The sequence below is a fragment of the Furipterus horrens genome, unplaced genomic scaffold (assembly GCF_987537825.1).
Source record: "Furipterus horrens unplaced genomic scaffold, mFurHor1.1.pri manual_scaffold_15, whole genome shotgun sequence".
Lineage (NCBI taxonomy): Eukaryota > Metazoa > Chordata > Mammalia > Chiroptera > Furipteridae > Furipterus > Furipterus horrens.
The window spans coordinates 21,608,437-21,630,154 of NW_028327185.1; the positions used below are offsets into that span (position 1 = coordinate 21,608,437).

Consider the following 21,718-nt stretch of genomic DNA (forward strand, 5'->3'; position numbering starts at 1 on the left):
ATATATACTAGCTAACATTATGACTCCTTTATTAGTGGCTTCTTTTTAGTTTATTTTCTCAGTGCTTTCTGTTAGTTTGTTGAGGTATTCCTGTGTTCTGAGAGTATTCTTTTAAGATTTTTTCTTTTCTCAGTCAGATTTATGCTCTTTGAAGATAAAATGTATAATAGCTTTTGGAACTAAAAGATGCCTTAAAAATCCATCAGTGAATGTATTTCACAGATTAACAAACAAAATCCAGCCCTGACCAGAGTCACTCAGTAGGTTGAACATCAACCCACAAAGCGAAAGGCCACCAGTTCAATTACTGGTCAGGGCACATGTCTGGTTGTGGGCCTAGTTCCCAGTTGGGATGCATCTGAGAGGCAACCGGTTGATGTATCTCTCCCTCTTTCTCTCTCTCCCTTCTCCTCTCTCTAAAAATAAATAAATAAAATCTTTAAAAAAAAGAAACTCAATCCATGGAAGCAAACTGACTTTACAGGCTACAAGTTTGTGAAAGAGCAGGAAAACGGCTTGCCTGTTACAACTGTGTAATACCATCAAGAAGGAAGCAGCAACTGAAAACACCTCGTTAAAATGCACCGTCTGAACCAACCCGTAATGAGGGAGAACGGGTGAAAACAATGTTTAAGAACTTCGGGTCAGGGAGCTTTTCAAACTACAAATGCTTTTAGCAAACAGAGGTTGAGACCACTGATATAAACATGAACAAATATTTCAAAACTTAATGAGGTTCTAAATAGCCCTCTACTTGCCTGATTAATCTGAACGGAAAAAAAAAAAAGTGATCAGAAAATAAGCCAATACTATAACTGACATTATATTTTAAAAACAAGAAATGTTCTTTCCCTTTATGCAGTTACTCAAAAAGTTATTCAAGTGTTCTTTCTATATTCTTCACAGAATACTTTCAAAGAACAGGAAGGACAGAAACATAAATTCAGGTGGGGAAAAAACAAAAACTGGTACAAGAAAATCAACATTTCCTACAGACACCAAATTATGTAAGAAAGAGCCAGACCAATTTAGTTTTGCTTTCATTAGCGTCAGTTAAGTTAAAGAAAGGAGGCAATATTAGTGGGTCAGGATCTCTGATTTCCCTATCAAAAACTTAAAGTAAAGACTTTAATGAAGAGAACAGAGTTCAGAACTACAGGAAAAAGCTGCAGTTGATCCTGTTTATTCTACATAAACTTAAACTTTTTATACAGTATATTTAATAAACATTAAAAAGAGACTTCAGACTACAAATTAACTTTAGGCATAATATATAAGAAAACAGTTAATGAAGACAGAAAATTTAGCTCCAATTCTTGGATATCATAAAAATTGAAATTGCTGGGATGTAACAAAGACTAGAAAATTGCAGCTAAGAAATAGGAGTCCATAAAATATTTCCCAGTTTCTCCTAGGTATACCGTATTAAGAGATTCATTCATCTCTCTATAAACACATTCTGAAAGAATACAAGAATCCTGCCCTGGGAGGGTGGCCCAGTTGGTTGGAGCATAGTCCATACACCAAAAAGGAGGCAGGTTCGATCCCTGGTCAGGGTAAGGACGGAAGGCAGCCAATCAATATTCTCTCTCACATCGTCTGTCTTCCCCCACTGCCCAAAATCAATAAACATATCCTTGGTTGAGAATTTAAAAAAATACAAGAATCTTAACTAAGTCAAATGCAAATCTCTTGATTTTATAATGCTTCCAGTCCTTCCTTCAGACATCCCAAATGCATGGGCACACTGTCCTCCCCTCAGCTGTAATGGGCACCCCTGCACGGGGGACTGCCCAGTACTTCTGACTCTGCTTTATGTACCACAGATGGAATCAAGACGTTAAGAGTGCATGTTTTGATGCAATCTCTCTCCTGCCTGGGAAGAACACTATATAACAGCTATTTAGAGAAACAGGTCCCCAGAGAAACCACTCGACTGTTAACTACCTAGATTCCTCTCCAAGGATAGCAGTCCTGTTTCATGACAATGTAGCTTGAGGACTAGGAAAAAAATTTAAACCAAGTGGTTGGCCTACCAACAAAATGATTTGCAATTTTAGATCCAAGCATTAGAGTTTTATGGGAATATCAGAAAAAAAAACAGGTAGTTTGGGTTATTGAGATAAACTATCCTGCCTTTACTTGGACTTTACCTTCAGAAATTATGATCAAAAGAGAGCAATTGGCCTCTACATGACAATACATAATTTGCCAGGAAAAGAGGATTACTAAATTAATTTAAAAACAAATATTCAAAAAACAAAAGATAACATATATTAAAACAAATATTAAAAACAAACACTAAGTTAGAAAGTTAAGACTAAGTCTGTTAGTGATTAGACATTACTCTTTAAATTTAATTATCAATAAATTCATTGTAGTTAATGCATAGGATCTAGACAAGTATTTTACCTGATATTTAACTAAACTACTAAGGAAAATATTTTCAAATATATATATGACTTACATGATAATATTTTTACTAAGATTATCTAACTAATGAAACAAAACATGAAAAAACAGATGCACTAGCAACTCATCCATCTTCCAAAGGTCTGCCCCGTCCTATGCGAGGTAAAGAAACTGCACCAGAGGGTCCTGAAATGGAAAATTCTGTGAACTCAAGACCAGAAGTACGGCCAAGGGCATGTTCACCTGACAAACACGCCTGCTATCTCTGGTATGTGATGGGCTCCATGCTGGGCTCTCAGTGCTCAGCCATGGAGGCACCACAGCCCCTTCCCCGAGGGAGTTCACAATTAGGCAAAGACGATACACTAAACAGTAATTACAAAAGGCACAATACAAACCTTCTGAACCTTCTGAAAGAAGCCACATAAATATTTGAATAATCAAAATGTAATGAATTAAAACATTTATACAAAATTAGAAGAGACAATTCAGAGACCATAACATACTTGCTCTCACCAGAGAAAAATAGAAGTTCAAAAAAGAAAATAATTTTTGTTTGGATATGTTGGCAAGTTATCTAAGGAATCACTTAGCAATAATAAAAATGGAAAAGAACGCTCATCAATTAGCTCCAGGAATCAAATGAGATTTTGGTTCTTCTTAAATCCAACTAAACCATTTCCAAAAAAATATTATCAACATATATTAATATATACCCAAAATACATAATTTTAGAGATTAAAAATTACATGCATAAGATTATTTTTAAAATAATTTCATAAGCAAAACCAAACTGCCATAATACTAAAAAATCACTATTTGAAATATGCATACAGATTATAAAAGATAAAATCTGATAACCATTAAGTAAAATATTTAAATTATTTGCATTTTGTTTTCTGTAACAGATACTCATTTAAATAATTGCTGAGCAATATATATTTTATATCTTGCTTACCTATACACAAAAAGTTAAGATATGTCAATATCACTAAGCCTTTAAAAGCGTCACATCTAAATTGGAAATTTACGCCATCTTTGCAAGGAAAAGAAGTTTCCTGTCTTAATTAAGAAACCATGGGATCCCTGACTGGTGTGGCTCCGTTGGTTGAGCACTGTCCCGCAAAGTAAAAGGTCACTGGTTCAATTCCTGGTCAGGATACATGCTGGGGTTCAGACTGGTCCCTTGTTGGGGTGTGTATAAGAGGTAACTGATTGATGTTTCTCTTTAACACTGATGTTTCTATCCCTTTCTCCCCCTCTTCCCTTATCTCTAAAAATAAATAAAATAATAAAAAACAAACTATGGAGAAAAAAGTACGACACTGTACAGAAAAAAGACCAAGTCATGATGAAAAAAAAGCACTATGTAGTTATTAATAATATACTTTAACGAATGGCCGCTTAGCTCAGTTGGTTAGAGCGTGGTGCTAATACTATACTTTATAAGCAATTTTGTTGATTTTACCTACTTGCTGAAATTTTCCATAATAATCTCAATTTACAGATGTATTTTTAATCTGAGAAAATATCTAAAGCAAAGTTTATGAAGACACACCGAACACAATTTGATGCTTTTAGTAATGTACTGAAGATATAACAAAACAAAAAGTTATATTATTGAAAAACTAAAATTCTAAGCATGCTATTAACATTTCATATTTCTACTTCATGTAATACTGTTAGATCCACATCAATGACACAGGAATGGTGTTCATTTTAATAAAGAAAATAACAGCACAATGACAGAATCATGAATATTATAGCATGACACAACCACCTCAAGAGAATGGTACAGAAAGGGTATCAGTCAGTTTTCCTAAAATGAAACAAAGGTAGCATAGGTCTTTAGGCAGAGGTGATATGCAGTGTCAAGAACAATTACACAACATTGTACCAGGCTTTATTTATAAAGACCACTGCAAATGGTCAGCAACTGCGGCACTCACTGTACTTTTAAAAGTCAGTATCTGAGGCACAAAGTACCCAAGCCATGGCCGGGTGGCTCAGTTGGTTGGAATGCTGTCCTGTGCACCAAAGGGATGCAGGTCTGATCTCTGGTCAGGGCACATATCTAGGCTGTGGGTTCGATCCCCAGTTGAGGCATGTATAAGAGGCAGTCGATCGATTTTTCTTTCTCACATTGATGCCCCACCCCCATTATTATTTTTTTTTTCACAAAGAAAATGTTTATTTTTCACTTGCACTGAAAAACTATATAGTCAACAAAAAAGTCATTTTTTAAGTAAAAATTACTTTATATTCACCTTATTCACTGCTTTTAAGCTTTGTTTTAAATTTCTCTGCCTTAGGACTATCTGATACAAAGCATTCTGCATGCTGCAGAAGAATTTTTCACAGCCTTCTGATGGCCATGGTACTTTTTGCATTTTATTTTATTTTAAATATATTTTCTATTGTTAGCTTTTACTATTATTATTTTTTAGATTTTATTTATTTTCAGAGCAAGGAGAAGGGAGGGAGAAAGAGGGAAACATCAATGTGTGGTTGCCTCTCACGCGCCCCCAACTGCGGACCTGGCCTGCAACCCAGGCATGTGCTCTGACTGGGAATCGAACCAGCGACACTTGGTTTGCAGGCCAACGCTCAAGCCACTGAGCCACAGCAGCCAGGGCCCACTTTTTGCATTTTAATATGCTTTATATCATAAGCATAAGTGAACAGGCTAGGAGGCTGACAGAGGTCTGTGGAGGTGAATCTGGAGATGACTGTGAGGCAGCAGGAGCAGAACAGCACATGGGGGTGCAATGGGAACAGGAAAGGAAGGCCTGGGGAGGAAGCTAGGGCAATGTTCCCTTCCCACCCATAAAACAAGTCTACACATATGTACTCACTTGGAAATACTGTCAAATGGTCTTCACTTGTAACTCTTTACCTTTCACACTACAGAAATAAAGCAGACAATTTCCTAGATTCCCTTGCTTTCCTTTCTATCATTACCAGAACAATTACTTCAAAGCATATGAGCAGAACATATTTGTACTTTTATTAATATTCCTAAATCCAACAGCATATACAATTGAAAGTATGTCAGGGATCAGATTACATATAAATAAGAGAGAAAAAAAGGAAGGAGGTAGAATGAGGTAGAATGTACTAGGAAAGGAAAAAAGAGAGAAAGTAAGCTTAAAGTGACAAAATTTTTCAAAGGGACAAAAGGAGACAAAGTGGAAGGTGAGTCATAGGCTATGAGCATCTCCATCAGAGCCACTCCAGTCTCTCACTTTCAATCCTGTTTCGGCTGCTAATTAGGAGGTGAGCCCTTTGTAGGACCCAAAGAGGTCATTAAAAAGAACTCAGTACCATAATCATACATAAAAATGATATCAAAATAGATAAAAAACTTAGGTACTAGAGCTAAAACTATAAAGTTCTTAGAAAAAAACAGAGGGAGTTTTCACAACATTGGATCTGGTGATGTTTTCTAGGATACAACAACAAAAGTACAGGCGATAAAGGAAAAATAAATCACTTTATGAAAATTAAAAACATTTATTATCAAAAGACACTATCAAGAGAATGAAAAGACAATTCTGTGAGTTCACAGAGTGGGAGAAAATATTTTCAAATCACACATCTGACAAGGGATTAATACACTGAATATGCAAAGACACTCCTAAGACTCAACAACAGCAACAACAGAAACAGGCAATTCAAAAATGGACAAAGGGCTTAAATAAGACACTTCCCCAGGAACATGTACAAGTGGCTAGTAAGTACTACATGAAAAGGTGTTCAACATCACTAGGTATCAGGGAGATGCTAATCAAAAGCACAACGAGACACCCACTAGGTCAGGCACAATAAACATTTTTTTAAAAACGAAAAAGAAACATTGGTGAGGATAGGGAGAAACTGGAACTCTAATATGTTGCTGGTAAGAAGGGAGACTTGTGTAGCCTCTGTAAAAAAACAGTTTGACAGGGTCCCCAGAAAATTAAGTTACCCTATATAAAAGAATCAAGGAGAGGCTCTAGTGAGAGCCAGGCCACATATGTCCCAATCCATTAGTCTCTGTATCCTACAGGTATGGATTTTATAAACAGGCCCTTATTTGGATTTTAATCTCTGCTCTACTCCCATTCTGTTGCCAGGAGGTCCAATTTAGTTCAATATCTATTCGCTAGTTATTACATGCCAGGCACGTACTGTTCTACATATGGTTAAGGGATATTAATGGAATAAGTGTGGAATTTGAATTTTTCCCTATGTTTTAAAATTAAATCTTTCATAATGTGAAGTAATGTAAAAAGCTTGAACACTGAAAAAAAATTTACCTATAGTCCCTAGGTGAAAGTTATATTCCAGGAGGTCAAATCCCTTTGGCTCTAAAATACGATTTAGAAAAATTCAGTATCAGGAAATCAACTCAAATTAGGACTGGAAAAATAGGCACAGAACATAAAAGAAGTTAAAATGGATAAGAGGATAAAAGAAGGGAACAATTAGAAGGGAGAAAACACACACAAACAAGAAAAGACAAATGATAGGACGAGTGATTAATGGTTTCTTAATTCTGAGATAGGCACAAGAGGAAAATAAACAAGAAAAACCGTTGCAGCTGTTTTTACAGCAACAAATGTTGATTAGACCATATATACAAATATAAAATCATTATGTTGTACACCTGAAACTAATATATTGTAGCCAATTATACCCCAATAAAGTAACTTAAAGAAGCAAAACCAGAAACAGTATGAAATAGTCTTCTAAGAAAAGTAGGAGAATAAATGTAAGAACATACAGTGCTCAACTGCCTCTCAGTCATGAATTTAAAATAAAACTAGCCAGTGTGGGTGTCTGCTTTCCTCCAGCCAAGATCAAACGCTTGGGTACAGGCAAGGAGTCAGTTAGATTTAATCAGGGTTCTTGTGGTTCTGCCAGAGTACAGAACCACAGAGCAACAGAAGAGGGTGGGGTCAGAAGACATGATTCTAACAAGTCACTAAGGAATGTAAGCGACCTGAGGAGAGGGCTGAGGGCATTAGGGGTACAGGGGTAGTAGGATCAAGGGGTTGTGCATCCTGGTGGGGTAGTTTCCTACCCTCGACAATACATTCCTAAATAGGAACCATATTTTGTATTTTTAATGCCAAGCATACTATTTGGCACATGGATGTTGAACTTATATTTGCCAAATAAGGGAATGATGTTTGATAAAAAACAGCTGAATGTTCAGAAATGTGGGACTGAACCCATTTGTTTGCAAAAACATTTTACTAGTATTCCCCCACCCCAAATTCCCTTTAAGGGAATTTCCTCAGAGAAATAAGATGTTTTTATAATGAAATATATTTTTATTTCAAATTATATATTTAAGTATTTGTCTTCTGTACTTGTAATATGGAGTAAAATTAACTGTTGTTACTTCTTTAAGAATTTTACAGCTGAAATTTTAGTGTCTTTCCTTTTTCTCTTTTACTTAACAGTATCCTTTAATGCAGTTGGTAACCCTCAATATACAAAATAATATTCCCAAATCAAATCCCCAAATCCTTGATTATGGAAAGCCAAACTGGAAATGAATGAAGAAAAACAAATCAGCATCAATACGTAAAATATTGATGTATCTAAAAATCCCATGCCAGATAGTCTAGATAGTTCCAATGGACTTAGTTGTATTACTGGACAAGAATAGTTGTTACAAACAAGGATAAAACCAACACACATAACAGAATTTATGGTAGGTGAATTTCGAAGTGTGATTTTATTTTCAAAAATCAATCCCATGTTTATGGCATGACTTAGAAACTTGAAAGTGAAAAGGATCAATTAGCCAATGATGCTAAAAATTTATATAAAATATTAACATCACTAACAAATTAAATATAACAGAGAGCCTACTATTAAAAATTACTGAAGTATGATTAATTTTTACAATGTATGGAGCTATACTTTTTAAAAGACTAAAAGAGAATACACTACAATATTAACAGTAATCTTTCTTTTATGCATTTTCCCATATTCCTAGATTGAATGCTACTTTTAGAAGTTTCTAAAATTTATTAAAAAGCAAAGATTTACTCCAAGCCATGTGGTCACTTTGTCAATTCCATAGTTTTGAAAAGTAGTTTTATGTAGGTCACCATATGTGAACACTTCTGTAGCAGCACTGTACCATTCACAAGCCATTCTGTGGTTTAGCATCCAGAGCTCCTGTCATTTCCAGTAAAATTAATGTAAGCATGTAAAAATGTCTTTTTTCCATCATAAAAAACAAATCGGTCCTGACACTATCCTTTGTTTAATATATTTCAGTTGTGAAATAGCAGTATAAAATAAAATAATATTAATGTAAAGGTTAGTATAGCACTTTAGAAAAAAATGTAGAAATTACAAGAAAACGGTGTTTTTAAAAATTAAGATACTTTCTTTTTTAAGAAAAATCTATTCGGTAGATAATGTTTCAGATCACACGAAACTCACATAAAAAGCTCCACATGAAATTTCCTAAATTGCTATTGTAAGGAATGGCTGCCACTGAAGATAAAACTATTTTCATGAACCTTCATGTATAAATCTTCATTTTTAATGTCACATCTCAAGTGTAAATTCAGAGATCAAGCTGAATTTCCCAAAATAATATGAAAATAGTTGCAGAGCTGATGAGGACTTGTTGTTGGTCCTCATTAGATTAGCTTCAGTCATGAAGGAGTAGCAAGAATCATACGTGATTTCTTTTCTTTTTGTACGAGTTTATTTGAGCCAAACTGATGACATACGCTGGGGAGCAAGATCTCAAAGGCTCCCCATAAGTGATTTTTTATGCATCAACAGGACAGACTGGTTATTATTGCAGAGAGAAAGAAAATATTGACTATAGGAAAATTAACTGCCTAATCTACTGAAGTACAGCTGTTTTCTCTACGATGCTGGAGTGTGTAGAGATCCACCCTATAGGTCTTCACCAAGATGGTTAAGTTTTCTTCTTTTCAACATTCATACCATACAAATGCTTGAGTTGTCAGGAGTAGACTGTATCCTTCTCAGTGACAAAAGCATGTCTTGTTGAACTAGTTCTCGTTTTCCTTTTTATATTATTAAAAATGTGAATGCCTCAATTAAAATCTTCCATTACCCTCTCCAACCCACTACCAATGTCAAAGCTAAAATACTGAACATTCTTTCTACCCTCTAAAATCCAAGTGCTCTTAGGACAGGATACTTTCCTTTAGTCAATCTCTTCACACCAAAACAGAAGGTTATATCTTAACTGCAGAGTAATTTTATGAATGTCTCAATTCACATACGTACTAAGTTTCTCCTATTTAATGAGACAATTAAGAGAAAATAACCAAGCCCTAATTATAGTGAAAGTTAGAGAATGTCTAAATTCTATCCATTCATCACAGCATATAAAGCATTTTATAAAGGCTATTATATAAAGCATTTTATAAAGGCTATTAGAAAAACTGCCTTGTTACATAAACTAGCAAAATAAAAGAACTGAAAGGAGAAAGCAAAAAATATGTGGCTCTCATCTATCTTGTGGGCATTACTTAGTAATTATTAATTTTTGCTGGCTCAATTTTCTCCTAATTTTATTTTATTTATTTTTAAGGATTTTATGTATTTATTTTTAGAGAGAGGGGAAGGGAAGGAGAGAGGGAGAGAAACATCACTGTGTGGTTGCCTCTCGCACACCCCAAGTGCGGACCTGGCCCGCAACGAACCGGCAACCCTTTGATTTATAGGCCAGCGCACAATCCACTGAGCCACACCAGCCAGGGCTCTCCTAATTTTAAACTAACATTTTCAATATTTACATCCTAGGCAAAAATGGAACTCCCTCTACATTTATATTTAGTAGGATCGGAATGATTAAATATCAAAGACTGGGCAAAAGATTCTTACAGGAGCTGTATCTGAGATTTCAAGTGTCTTCCTTTAAACATATTAATAGTCAGCCCTTCAGTTGAGAAAAATCATGCACCATAGAGGCAGCATAAGAACCAACAGCCAAAAGCATTAATTACAATGTTAAAAGTAGTAGCTGGAAAAGCTTGTTTCAGGACAACACTGATTATAGATATTTTAAAAATTGAAAACTTCGTTAATCTTGTTGGTTAAAAATAAAGAACAAGCCCCCCAACCCCGGTCCCAAACCTCCTGAATAATATTTCTTTATGACTTAAATTGCTATTTTTTCCAAGCTTCAGAATGGATCAGAATTGTATTTTTCTCAAAAATAAGAAAATCAGATTAGACATGTTTCTATAGAGCTTCCTACTACTGCAACAGGACAACACAAAATGAACTTCAAAGAAACACAGTATTTTTTAAAGAAAATCTGAGGTATTTTCTTAATAACTTCCCAAATGACAGAATACAATTTAAACAATGAGCATGAGAACTGTACTCCTCCTTGAAGACACCAGGCACACCATGAAACCTCCACTTAAAACTCTATGGTTAACTTCCCAAGGGCTACAACTCTATCATAGGCAATATATACTATTAAACATTCCAAAATGAAATAAGTTTATCTTAAAAGATACCTAAATGATCATATCTCAAACTAACTTATAAACTCTGGATAAAACTAAAATACAAAACTTCTTTGGATAAACCAAAGGAAACTTGTGGAAGAAAAAAAAAGCTCCAGTCATTAAACACAACCTAAAACGAAGCCTGTGTGCTGCCTTTCACTCCCTAGGCTGGAAGTGGGAAAGTGCATCCTATTCGTGTTAAGCAGACTGGCTTATATTGCAACCATATTGTTTCAAACATGAAAATAAAGTTCTGAGGCTTCTGAAAAACGCTGTAACGTAAGCAATGTTAATGAGGAGACAAGGCCTTCTTGAAATAGCTAAAGCTTCCTAAGAAACCGCTACTTTAAAAATCCCTGCCTGCTGAAGGAAAGAAATACGATGGCTTAAGAAGATTACAAAGAGGGTAGGTACTATGACAAGGTACTTGAAAATGCAAGAGAACAAGTCTGATAATTGGTCTACAGACATCAAGAAGCTCAAATCACTTTCACGTTTTTAAGAGATTTTCCTATCATTTAACCAAATATTGCTTTTATTAATCTACATATGTAATGTAAAAACCAACTGTGTGGACCCCGATTTCTTGACACTAAGGATACCTTCTGAGTATTGAAAACAGTAGGTAGGAAGTCACTAAGCATGGCACTTACATGCTAAAAACTATTTTTATATGGTGCTATGACCTCAATTAAAATACTAGTAAGACTGTAATTTGTTAAATTTTAAAAAAGGAAATTATTTTATGAGTGTTTTTAGGTAGCAATCACTAGCTAAAACTCAAGTTACCTCACATTCCATCCGCAGTAATGCACCAAGTAAAGGACCTCTCCACCTTCGACATCAGAATCTTTAATACTAGCTTCATACGTTTTTTGATTTTTCCCTCGTCCATACCGCACTTGGACTTTCATGCCTGGTGGATAGCATTCAAACTCCTCTTCCTCATTGTTGTCATCATCATCTTCCTCCTCTTCCTCCTCCTCCTCTTCTGCTTCTTCATCATCTTCATCTTCCTCTTTATTCGTTTCATCTCTTGAAAGGTTTAAAAAACTGCAGTTAATAAAAGACACTTCATAAGCTTTTCAGTTCCAAACCACATAAATTGATAAAAATTGTGGCTGTGATTGTTCCGGGAACAGCAGGTTCCATGTGTATGAAATTCTCTGATTTTCAATTTAATATTAAAAACTAAAACTGTATTAAGATGACCATGGTTACAGAAGAGATGCATTTAGAGAAAATGAACATTGAAAAGTGCATTAAAAGAAAATGTCCAACAGCCAGAAGAACAGTAGTTGTGCTGCACAGCAAGAAACTGGCACCGTCGACTGTAACAATTTTCTCGTGTTTTATTATAAAAGTGGTTTACATCTCAGTTGACAAAAAACAAAAATCATTACACCTCATAGACACTTTCTGACTAAAATTATTATTCATTAAAATACTTCCAGCCTCAGGATATTTAAAACAAAGATTTTAACTAGCCAAAGGCTAGTCTTAAATAGCTTTAAAAGGTACTCCAACCAAATTTTCAAATGTTATATACTAAGCAAAATACTATTTTACCTTTCACAAGCATATTCTACTAACTTCACAATAATATCACGTTTTTTCTTTCTATTCTTCTAAACGTCACCATAATTTCTACTCTACCACATATTCACTGAAATTCTTTTCTACAAATTTTCTCAATGTGAAAGCTCTGGATGAAACTAAGAGTTAAACAATTCAGAAGCAGCACTGTGACCACTCTGATCTCAATATCATGTGCTTTCTCAAATTGAATATTCATATTCATTTTATATTAGCCACAAATCATAAATCTTTCCAAGCACTAGATTTTTTAAAAAGCTTTAGTACAAAACTTGACTATTTTTAGTTTTTATCTGCTCTGAAGTCTATTTATACTTATTACAATAGTTTTCTCTCAGAAAGAATCTATCACTTTACAGCTGACAAATGAATGAACATCATAAAACAGAATCACAAGACAGCTACGGAATTGAGCTTTAAAAGTTAACAGAAATAATATTTATACAAAAAGCCTCGCTCCACTGATAATTTCAATTTTACAGTCTTATGTGCAATCTTTTTAGTAATAACATATTTTATCATTCCTAATCATGCAGTTATATAGCCAACAAAAATAATCTATAAATAGTGATACAAGCAGCACTGTAACGCTTTTTTATTTCCCTTCTTCTTTCCTTCTATATGGTAAGAGATTAAGAAAAGTATAAAAGATGTGTGAAATCAAGTCTAAGTTCACAAAAGTACCAAATGTGTCAATTTTCTCTGAAATATATCATCGAGTCTACAAAGATTCTCAGGAATTATTTCTATTTTAAAAACTCACCTAGAGTAGTCAGCCCTAGCCAGTGTAGCTCACGTGGTTGGAGCATCATCCCACAAACCAAAAGGTCACAGGTTCTTCCCAGTCAGGGCACATGCCTGGGTTGCAGGTTCAGTCTCCAGTGGGAGTGTGTACAAAAGGCAACTGATTGATGTTTTCTCTCTCACATTAATGTTTCTCTCCCTCTCTTTCTCCCTTCCTTCTCCTCTCTCTAAACTCAGTAAGCATGCCCTCAGATGAGAATTAAAACAAAACAAAAAACCTCATCTAAAGTCAAATAAATAAGTAGTTAAAAATTGAAACCTAAATGAAACCAATTATAATCTAAGAAAAAGAAAACATGAACTCTATTACTGAAAATACATTTACATCTCTATCATGAAAGGATTATTATTAGTAAGACTAAACTATCTAAGAAATTATCAGAAAGGGTGTTGTGATAATAAGCTATTAACAAATTTATTTCTTTTTCTTTCCTTTTTTATTTTTTCATTATTATTTATCCCCCCATACCCTCTGGCATAGTCTCCTTCTTAAAATTATCTCTGAGAACTTAACCAATCCAAGAGCAGCAAAAATGGGGAAGCTTTACAAAGAAAGGGTTGATCTAAAATATGAAGGAATGAGACTGAATTCTCCTGTGCACAGTGTAGTCCACATGAAAAAGCAAGATATTTTCAAATACAACCGCTGTAAAATGGGGGTTTCTGTTTTGTTTTTCTTGGCAGTGATAAATGAGGTTCTCCACTGAATTATAAAATTCCTATTAGCAAGTTTAAATAAATGTTTTATATGTATAATATACATAATATACACATATAAAATTAAAAGTTAAAATATCAGAAAGAAAAGGAAATGTATTGTAGTCACCATAAGAGATTTATTATGCACCTCAGAATCATCACATTAAGAGGAGAGAGATATAGAATAACAAGTCTCATTTTAAAAAACGAAACTCTAAACTGTATATTACATTACAGAATGTGCTGACTACAACTGATAAATGCCAAGAATTGCAAGCACAATCCTACTTTAAGTGGTAGCCAGAGCAACCTTTATTTAACCGGGAAAAAAACCCTAATACTCTGTATTGATAAATCAAAGCAATAAAAAGGTAAAAATAAAAATTTCACATTTATCATCAACTTCAGACACAAACCAAATTAAAGTCACGTAAATAATACACTGAAGTATCAAGAAACAGACAATACAATCACTGGCTTGAATCAGCCATAGAAAATTCTACTCTCTCTAAGAATTCGGTGGCAAAATCAAGAGGTAAATGCACTAAACCAGCTAGGACATAAGAGTGCAAAGAGATAGCCTTTGAATGGAGAGAATGAACCAGCAGTTAAGTTAAAGAAATTAAGTTGATGAATATATTACACACATGCACACACATATGCACACATTTTATCTTTTAGACAACTACATTGAGAAACCAAATGTAGTAGCGAGAATTTTTCATCTGAATTTACAAAGAAATATCAAATTTCCCCAGTTCGAAGTAACACTCCTTACAATGAAACAAATCATAAGAAACAAATTACAAGTTATTAATACCTACTATGGGCCAGACACTGAACCAGGCATTTTAGATAAATTACCTTAATCTCCCATACCTGAAATATGGAGGCAGGTTATTGAAAATTCTATATAGTAGCGAATTAATTAAGAGAAAGTTTCTAGATTAGAAAGATACTTAAGTATTAATTCTTTATAACTGTAAAATTTTCTGTTGAACTGATCTAATAAAATTCAGAAATCCCTTTTGGACATTTCTAACACACAATGCTTCTAAAGAACACCTATTAAGTTAGGGCAGGCACACCAGGATGATTTCAGTTTGTGGTATGACATATATATAGATCTCTGTAGTAAGTAAAAAAGCCATATAGTTGAAAATTAAATGAATTAGTAAAAACTTACTAACTATATTTATAATAAAAATAAAGTTTTTAAAGTATTAATTTGAAAAATTAAGATAATTATTAGTAACAAAGAAAAAATATAGGCTTATCAGAGTGCCTTCCACACAGTGGATGCTCCAAAAATGCCTGCGGATTTAAAAGTTCAATTTTTAGGCAAAAAGGTGAATCCTTACTAAGTTCTTAATAGCTGAAATAGTCTCTAGTAGCAGCATGGAGTACTTCAAATCAACATTTACACACAGAGAACTATAACCAAGCATAATGAGCAAACACTCATATTATATACATCTAAACCCACTTTTTTTCCTTCCAAGTTTTATGTATGTGGAGGCCAGATTTTCAGAAGCACACAAAAATGATCAAGATATTTTAGGCAAAAGGTGAATACTTATTAAGTTTCTTAACAGTTGTAATAATTTGCAATAGCAGTAAGGAATAATTGAAATATACATTTGCACACACATATATGTAACAAAGATAACAAACACCTTTTTTTTACTATATTCATCTAAGCATGTTCTTCTTTTTATCCTTCTCCTCTTCCTTGGCTCCATGTTTTGGCCAAATTTCAGAAAAATACTAAAATGATCAAAAAAATTTGGTTGTATTTATTTAAATGGACCACTAACAATAAAGGATGTTTAGGTTTTTTAAACCTCAGAAATAAGATCAGACATCAAAGCTCACCTATGAAATCCAGGGATCCACTGGCAGTGCATAAATTACATTGTTAAATAATCTTCATTCCAAACTGACCAAAACAAGTAAATGCTACTGTCACATAAAACACAGATAACAATTTTGGCCCTTTAAAAAGTAATTATTAGCACTTTTCCATTCTTATGTTTTGCTTAAGAAATGAACACAACTGTCAAAATCTATAACCAACATACCATCTATAAATCACTGGATAAAGCCATCTCCCCAAATTTGTATTATCTGGTTATTTAGCAGAGCTTAATGTAGTAAGAAGTACTTTTCTCTAGCTCAAAATTTTGTAAATTTCCATGATGAGAGCAAGAAGAATGAATCAAAAATATGATAGTTTGCTACAAATTTGCATTAGTAGGGTCTCTGAAGTCGGTAAGTGCTATTAATGTAATTAATGCAAATCAATTATTGTATATTTTCTCAGTCAAATTTAGATTTATACATATACACACATACAAAGAGCAAATTACAAGAATTCATTCAGCCAAATATGTCTCAACCAAAAACAGATTTCTTACCCAGATTTTGCTTTTTCTTCTTCAGCTTCTACCTTTATGCTGAGGGGTTCATCTACCCGAGGTATCTCATCATCTCTACCGTCCAGATTTTCATTTTCTCCTGTTTTTTTCATATTAACTTCTTTTTCCTGATCATTTTGTGTAGATACAGAGTCTAATAAATTCTTTTTACTTCCCTAGAAAAAGATCAGAGCAACTAAACCAACAAAAGTAAATATTGTCAACCTAACTCCACGATCTACTTGTTAGAAAAAGGAGGTACCAACCAATACTAATACTGAGAAAATTATTAGTTATTTTAAGAAACTCCTGTCATTACTAAAACATAAGGCAAAAAAAGAAAACAGCTATTTTAAACCCCAAGATAGCAGTTGCTGAAGAAAATGCACAAACAATAAAATATAAAATTATGTAATAATTCAACTACAAAAACTTTACAGAGGATGTAGAAAATGTGCCAAAGGCAACAAAGGACAATATCTGATTTACCAGAGAGGGTTTAATATTTTCCTTTCTTTCAACATCATCTTCAGTAGACTTTTCTTCTTTTATTATTATCTTTTCCTCCTCTTCAATCTTTATTTCTTTGATTTCTGGTTCATTTTCTTCTTTAACTTTTATTTCTTTTACATTTTCACACTCCTTACATGGCTTATTAACAACTTTCTCTGGCAGAGCCATCTGAAATTCAATACTGGCAGACCTACAGTACTCCTCAAAACCATACAAATATCTAGAAACACAAAGAGAAGTTATATTTGGGGAAACAGTCCAAAATCTTACTGTAGAGTTGTTTTTAAAAAAATGAGTTCTTTTGTTTAAATTTTCAGATATTAAGCCTTATCAATATTCTAATTTATTCTAGTTCAGTTCTTCCCAATCTTTTAAGCCCAAACAGAAACACTTTTAAAAGAAAAAATTTCATTTAAACACAACAAAACTATGCCATGGCTGGTGTGGTTCAATTGGTTGGGTGTTGTCTCACAAAGCAAAAGGCTGCCAGTTCAATTCCCAGTCAGGCACATGCCTGGGTTGCAGGTTTAATCCCTGGTTGGGGCATGTACCCGAGGCAACTGATCAATATTTTTCTCTCACATTGATGTTTCTCTCCTTCTCTTTCTCCCTTCCCTCCCCTCTCTAAAAGTAAACAAACTCTTAAAAGCAAGCTATGCTAAAAGTGAACAGTCATAAATCTTATAGTAATTTTAACAGTAGTACCTATTAGAAGTACTACTAATACCAGCTGTTTCTTGAGCACTTTCTTCTATGCCAGGCATTGGGTCTCGTAGTACAGGTAAAATATCATCAGAGTAACCCTATGAGGCAAACAGTATTATGCCATTCTACAAATGAGGAAACCGAGGCTTGGAGAACAAATAAATGGTCCAAGGGCACCAACAGCTAATAACTAGCAGAACCAGGATTCAAACTTAAGTTTATCTGAATTATAAAACTTTGGCAGTTTACCTCTACCAAGTACTTTCCAAATACACTTAGCCTTAAAAACTTTGTTCAGAGACCATGTCAAAGATCTAGTATTCACAGAGTACACTCTAGAAAATTCTGTATTAGTGATTACTATAGCAAATTTCTGTTTTCTTAGAAGAATTAGCCTCAGTTACGTGATAAATTCCATCCTGCTTTCTAGACAAAAAATTGAATATAGCTATATCAAGTATATTGACTTACTTTTTATAAGCACATTTAACATTGTATCCTGCAGCTGAATTTAAGACAGGGATTCCAAGATCTTGGTAGACTTGCTTCCAAACAGCTCCACTTTCAATCTAATGGACGAAGTGAAATGAAAACTCCCAAATTAAAGGTAGGATATAGATATGATTTTGATAGACACAGTATATATTAATATATGTTTATATGTATTGGTTCTAGTTACAAAGGGATGAAAAATATCAATCTCAATAAATTTTAAATAAAAACTTGGTTTACAACAATTTTTTAAAGTAAGTTTTAGTAGTCTAACAAATCTCAGAGACTTACAAATATTAAAATATCATACCACTTGAATTTTAAATAAACCCTGTTATCGTAAATAAGAAAGCATCCAGGTTTCTAAATGAAAATTTATAATACAGAAACAGAGGTTAAAATTTTAAAATGATGTATCATGTCCCATAAAACCTACAAGCTAATAAATCAAAGGAATTCTATGGATTTTACTAGAGCATTTTATTCTACAGAAATTTTTTTCACAAAACAGTCTTAATCAGATGAGCTCCATACATCATGGCAACCTGAGGATAATTTCTTCAGTTCAAAAAAAGATTTTCTGCATATATATCAGGCACAATAGAAGAGATTAAAAATATAGAAGAATATTAACACAGATCCCTGCTCCTAAGGACTTTACAGTCTAGTGGGAGACATAAAAAGCAAGAATTTCCACTGATATATGGTCCTGCTGTGAGTCAGACATACACAGGTGGTTTATCCAAGTTTGATGAACATAAGTCAGAAAGCTCATTTTTAGAAATCGTTAAATTTAAATTTGGTCTCAGGAGGCTAGCTCTGTTTCTAACTTCTATTTTCCATTTGCATTAGTTGGAATAGAAAATTTTAGATGATAAAACATACAAAAAAACATGTTTCACTTCTGATTGTAATACTTACATTATCAAACCCTCCAAGTTTGTGTACAAGTCTGAATAACTTAAAGAGATTCAAATTTCTATATCCAAGTACAGGTCGTTTGTTAATAGGTGTGCCTATTAAGGAAAACAAAATGCATTAAAACCGTGCTACAGCCCTGGCCGGTCAGCTCAGTTGGTTAGAGCAATGACCTGATAAACAATGGCTGCAGGTTTGATCCTGGTCAGGGCACATACAAGAATCAACCAATGAATACATGGAACAACAAATCTATGTTTCTCTCCCCCTCTCCCTTTCTCTCTCTCTCTCTCAAATCAACAAATTAAAAAAAATAAAATACTACTAGAGAAGATTTTAAAAAACCACACTACATTCTTTATTCAAAATTTCAAAAGATTAAAATATTACCACCAAATACATTGCATGCACATACTCATTCAGGGTGCGGCAAAAGTAGGTTTACAGTTGTTTGCATGGAAAATCACACAATTAATAAATAACAATACAAGAATAAACCAGGTTTTGTGTACTCACAAGAGTAAATTTACCTAATTTGCCCCATCATGTATATATGAGGTAAAAAATCCCTTGTTAATCAAAAACATCTCTACTACTTAAGCCCATTTCATTAAATCTTTTTTCTCATACCAAACTTTTGAAACCTTATATTTCATTTCACTTTCATTCCCCTAATGCATTAAAGAATAACTACCAAAGAAAGCAAAATATACCAACAAAAGAAAGTTTTTAAAAATAAGGGAAACAAAAAACTGAGGAAAGTATTAAGGTAAGTGAAGGGAAACTGGTCCACAACGGAAGCTATTTTTATATTTTCTTTACATTTTACTAAGTTATGACTACTCAAATGCTTCTAGAGTAAAGCTAGTTTTCTTTCATTCTAACATGAAAAAACGTAGGGCAAGGACAATGTAACTACCAAACCTTTAGAAAGTGGTAGAGGAGGACCTGCGGTCAAGATGGACGTATACGTAGACATGCTTTGCCTCCTTGTACAATCATAAGAAGGATCACAACTAACCTCAAAGCAAAAACACACTGAACTGCTAGAAAATCGAAGTATAAATCAAGGATTTAAAGAAGCCATATTCATACAAACGGGTAGGAGGGGTGGAGCTGGGGAGCTGGGGCACAGTACCTGCAGTGTGGCACTGGTGCAGCTGGTGGCCGAAGAAATGGCGGTTTCACATTCATGTGTGTTGGGTAAAAAAACGAGAGGGACACGTAAGGAGCGAGGGTTGCCAGCCCCAGGCCAGACCACACAGCCTAGAGTTCCAGTGCTAGGAAAATAAAGCCTCATAACTTCTGGCTGCAGAAACCAGTGGGGACTGGAGTGGTGGAAGAAACTGCTGGTCTCTCAGGAAGATCTGTTTAAAGGGCCCACGGTCCTAGAACATCCACAAACCCATCCATTCTGGGAACAACTACCAGGAAGATAGATGGGTACCAGTCGCATACAGGAAGTGGGTGGTGACTGGAAATGGAGCGAGTGCAGGGCAAGCCTCCAGCAGCCAGGCAGCAGCACTGTCCCATCTCCGACCCCTCTCCTACATACAAAGCTACAAAGCAGTGAAACTGGGTGTCCCTCACTGGTGATTACCTTAGGCTCTGCCCTATACAATTTAACAGGTGCACTAAGACAGGGAGTCAAAGCACCTCTACCTAATACACAAAAACACAGGGAGACTCCTACATGAGGAGACAAAGAAGTATGGCCTAAATGAAAGAACAGAACAAAATCCCAGAAAAAGAACTGAATGAAATAGAGATAGCCAACCTATCAGATGCAGAGTTCAACAAAACGCTGGTGACAAGGATGTCCAGAGAACTCACTGAGTATGGCAAAAGCATAGGGGAAGAAATGTAGGCTACACTAAGTGAAATATAGGAAAGCCCACAGGAACCAACAGTGCAGGGAAGGAAGCCAGGGTTCAAATCAATGATTTGGAACAAAAGGAATAAACAAACATTCAACCAGAGCAGAATAAAGAAACAAGAATTCAAAAAATAAAATAAAATAAAATAAAATAAAATAAGGAGACACCCTTGCTGGTGTGGCTCAGTGAAATGAGTGCTGGCCTGCGAACTAAAGGGTTGCCAGTTTGATTCCCAGCCAGGGCACATGCCTGGGTTATGGGAGGGGTCCCTCGTTGGGGACATCTGAGAGGCAACCACACACTGATGTTTCTCTCCTTCTCTTTATCCCTCCCTTCCCCTCTCTCTAGAAATAAAAATCTTTTAAAATAAATATTTAAAAAATAAAATGAGAGTACAAAACAAACAAACAAAAACAAGGAGAAAATAAGACTTTCGGACATCTCCAAAAGTGCCAACATCCAAATCATAGGGATGCCATAAGGAGAAGAAGAGCAAGAAAGTGAAAACTCATTTGAAAAAGTAATGAGAGAAAACTCCTAATTTGGTAAAGGAAACAGACATACAAGTCCAGGAAGCACAGAGAGTCCCAAACAAGTTGGACCCAAAGAGGACCACACCAAGACATATCATAATTTAAATGCCAAAGGTTAAAGATAGAGCATCTTAAAAGCAGCAAGAAAAAAGCAGAGGTACCTACAAAAGAGTTCCCATAACACTACCAGCTGATTTCTCAAAAGAAACTTTGCAGGCAAGAAGGGACTGGCAAGAAGTATT

At 34.5% G+C, this 21,718-nt stretch overlaps 1 protein-coding gene across 4 annotated transcripts in view; it reads right to left on the reverse strand.

Annotated features, from left to right (window-relative positions):
- Positions 1-21,718, reverse strand: part of ARID4B (AT-rich interaction domain 4B) — a 136,544-nt gene that overhangs the window by 22,250 nt on the left and 92,576 nt on the right. For 3 of the 4 annotated variants that reach the window (XR_016508327.1, XM_090263462.1, XM_090263463.1), the window contains exons 13-17: positions 19,070-19,164; positions 18,128-18,225; positions 16,928-17,171; positions 16,439-16,614; positions 11,712-11,957 (exon numbers count right to left, since the gene is read on the reverse strand). Coding sequence is in view for 3 of the 4 variants with exons in the window: in XM_090263462.1 (XP_090119588.1) it covers positions 11,712-11,957; positions 16,439-16,614; positions 16,928-17,171; positions 18,128-18,225; positions 19,070-19,164 (859 nt within the window). In the remaining variant the exon portion in view is untranslated. The remainder of the gene's footprint in view (positions 1-11,711; positions 11,958-16,438; positions 16,615-16,927; positions 17,172-18,127; positions 18,226-19,069; positions 19,165-21,718) is intronic. The other variant, XM_090263464.1, reaches the window with a different exon arrangement.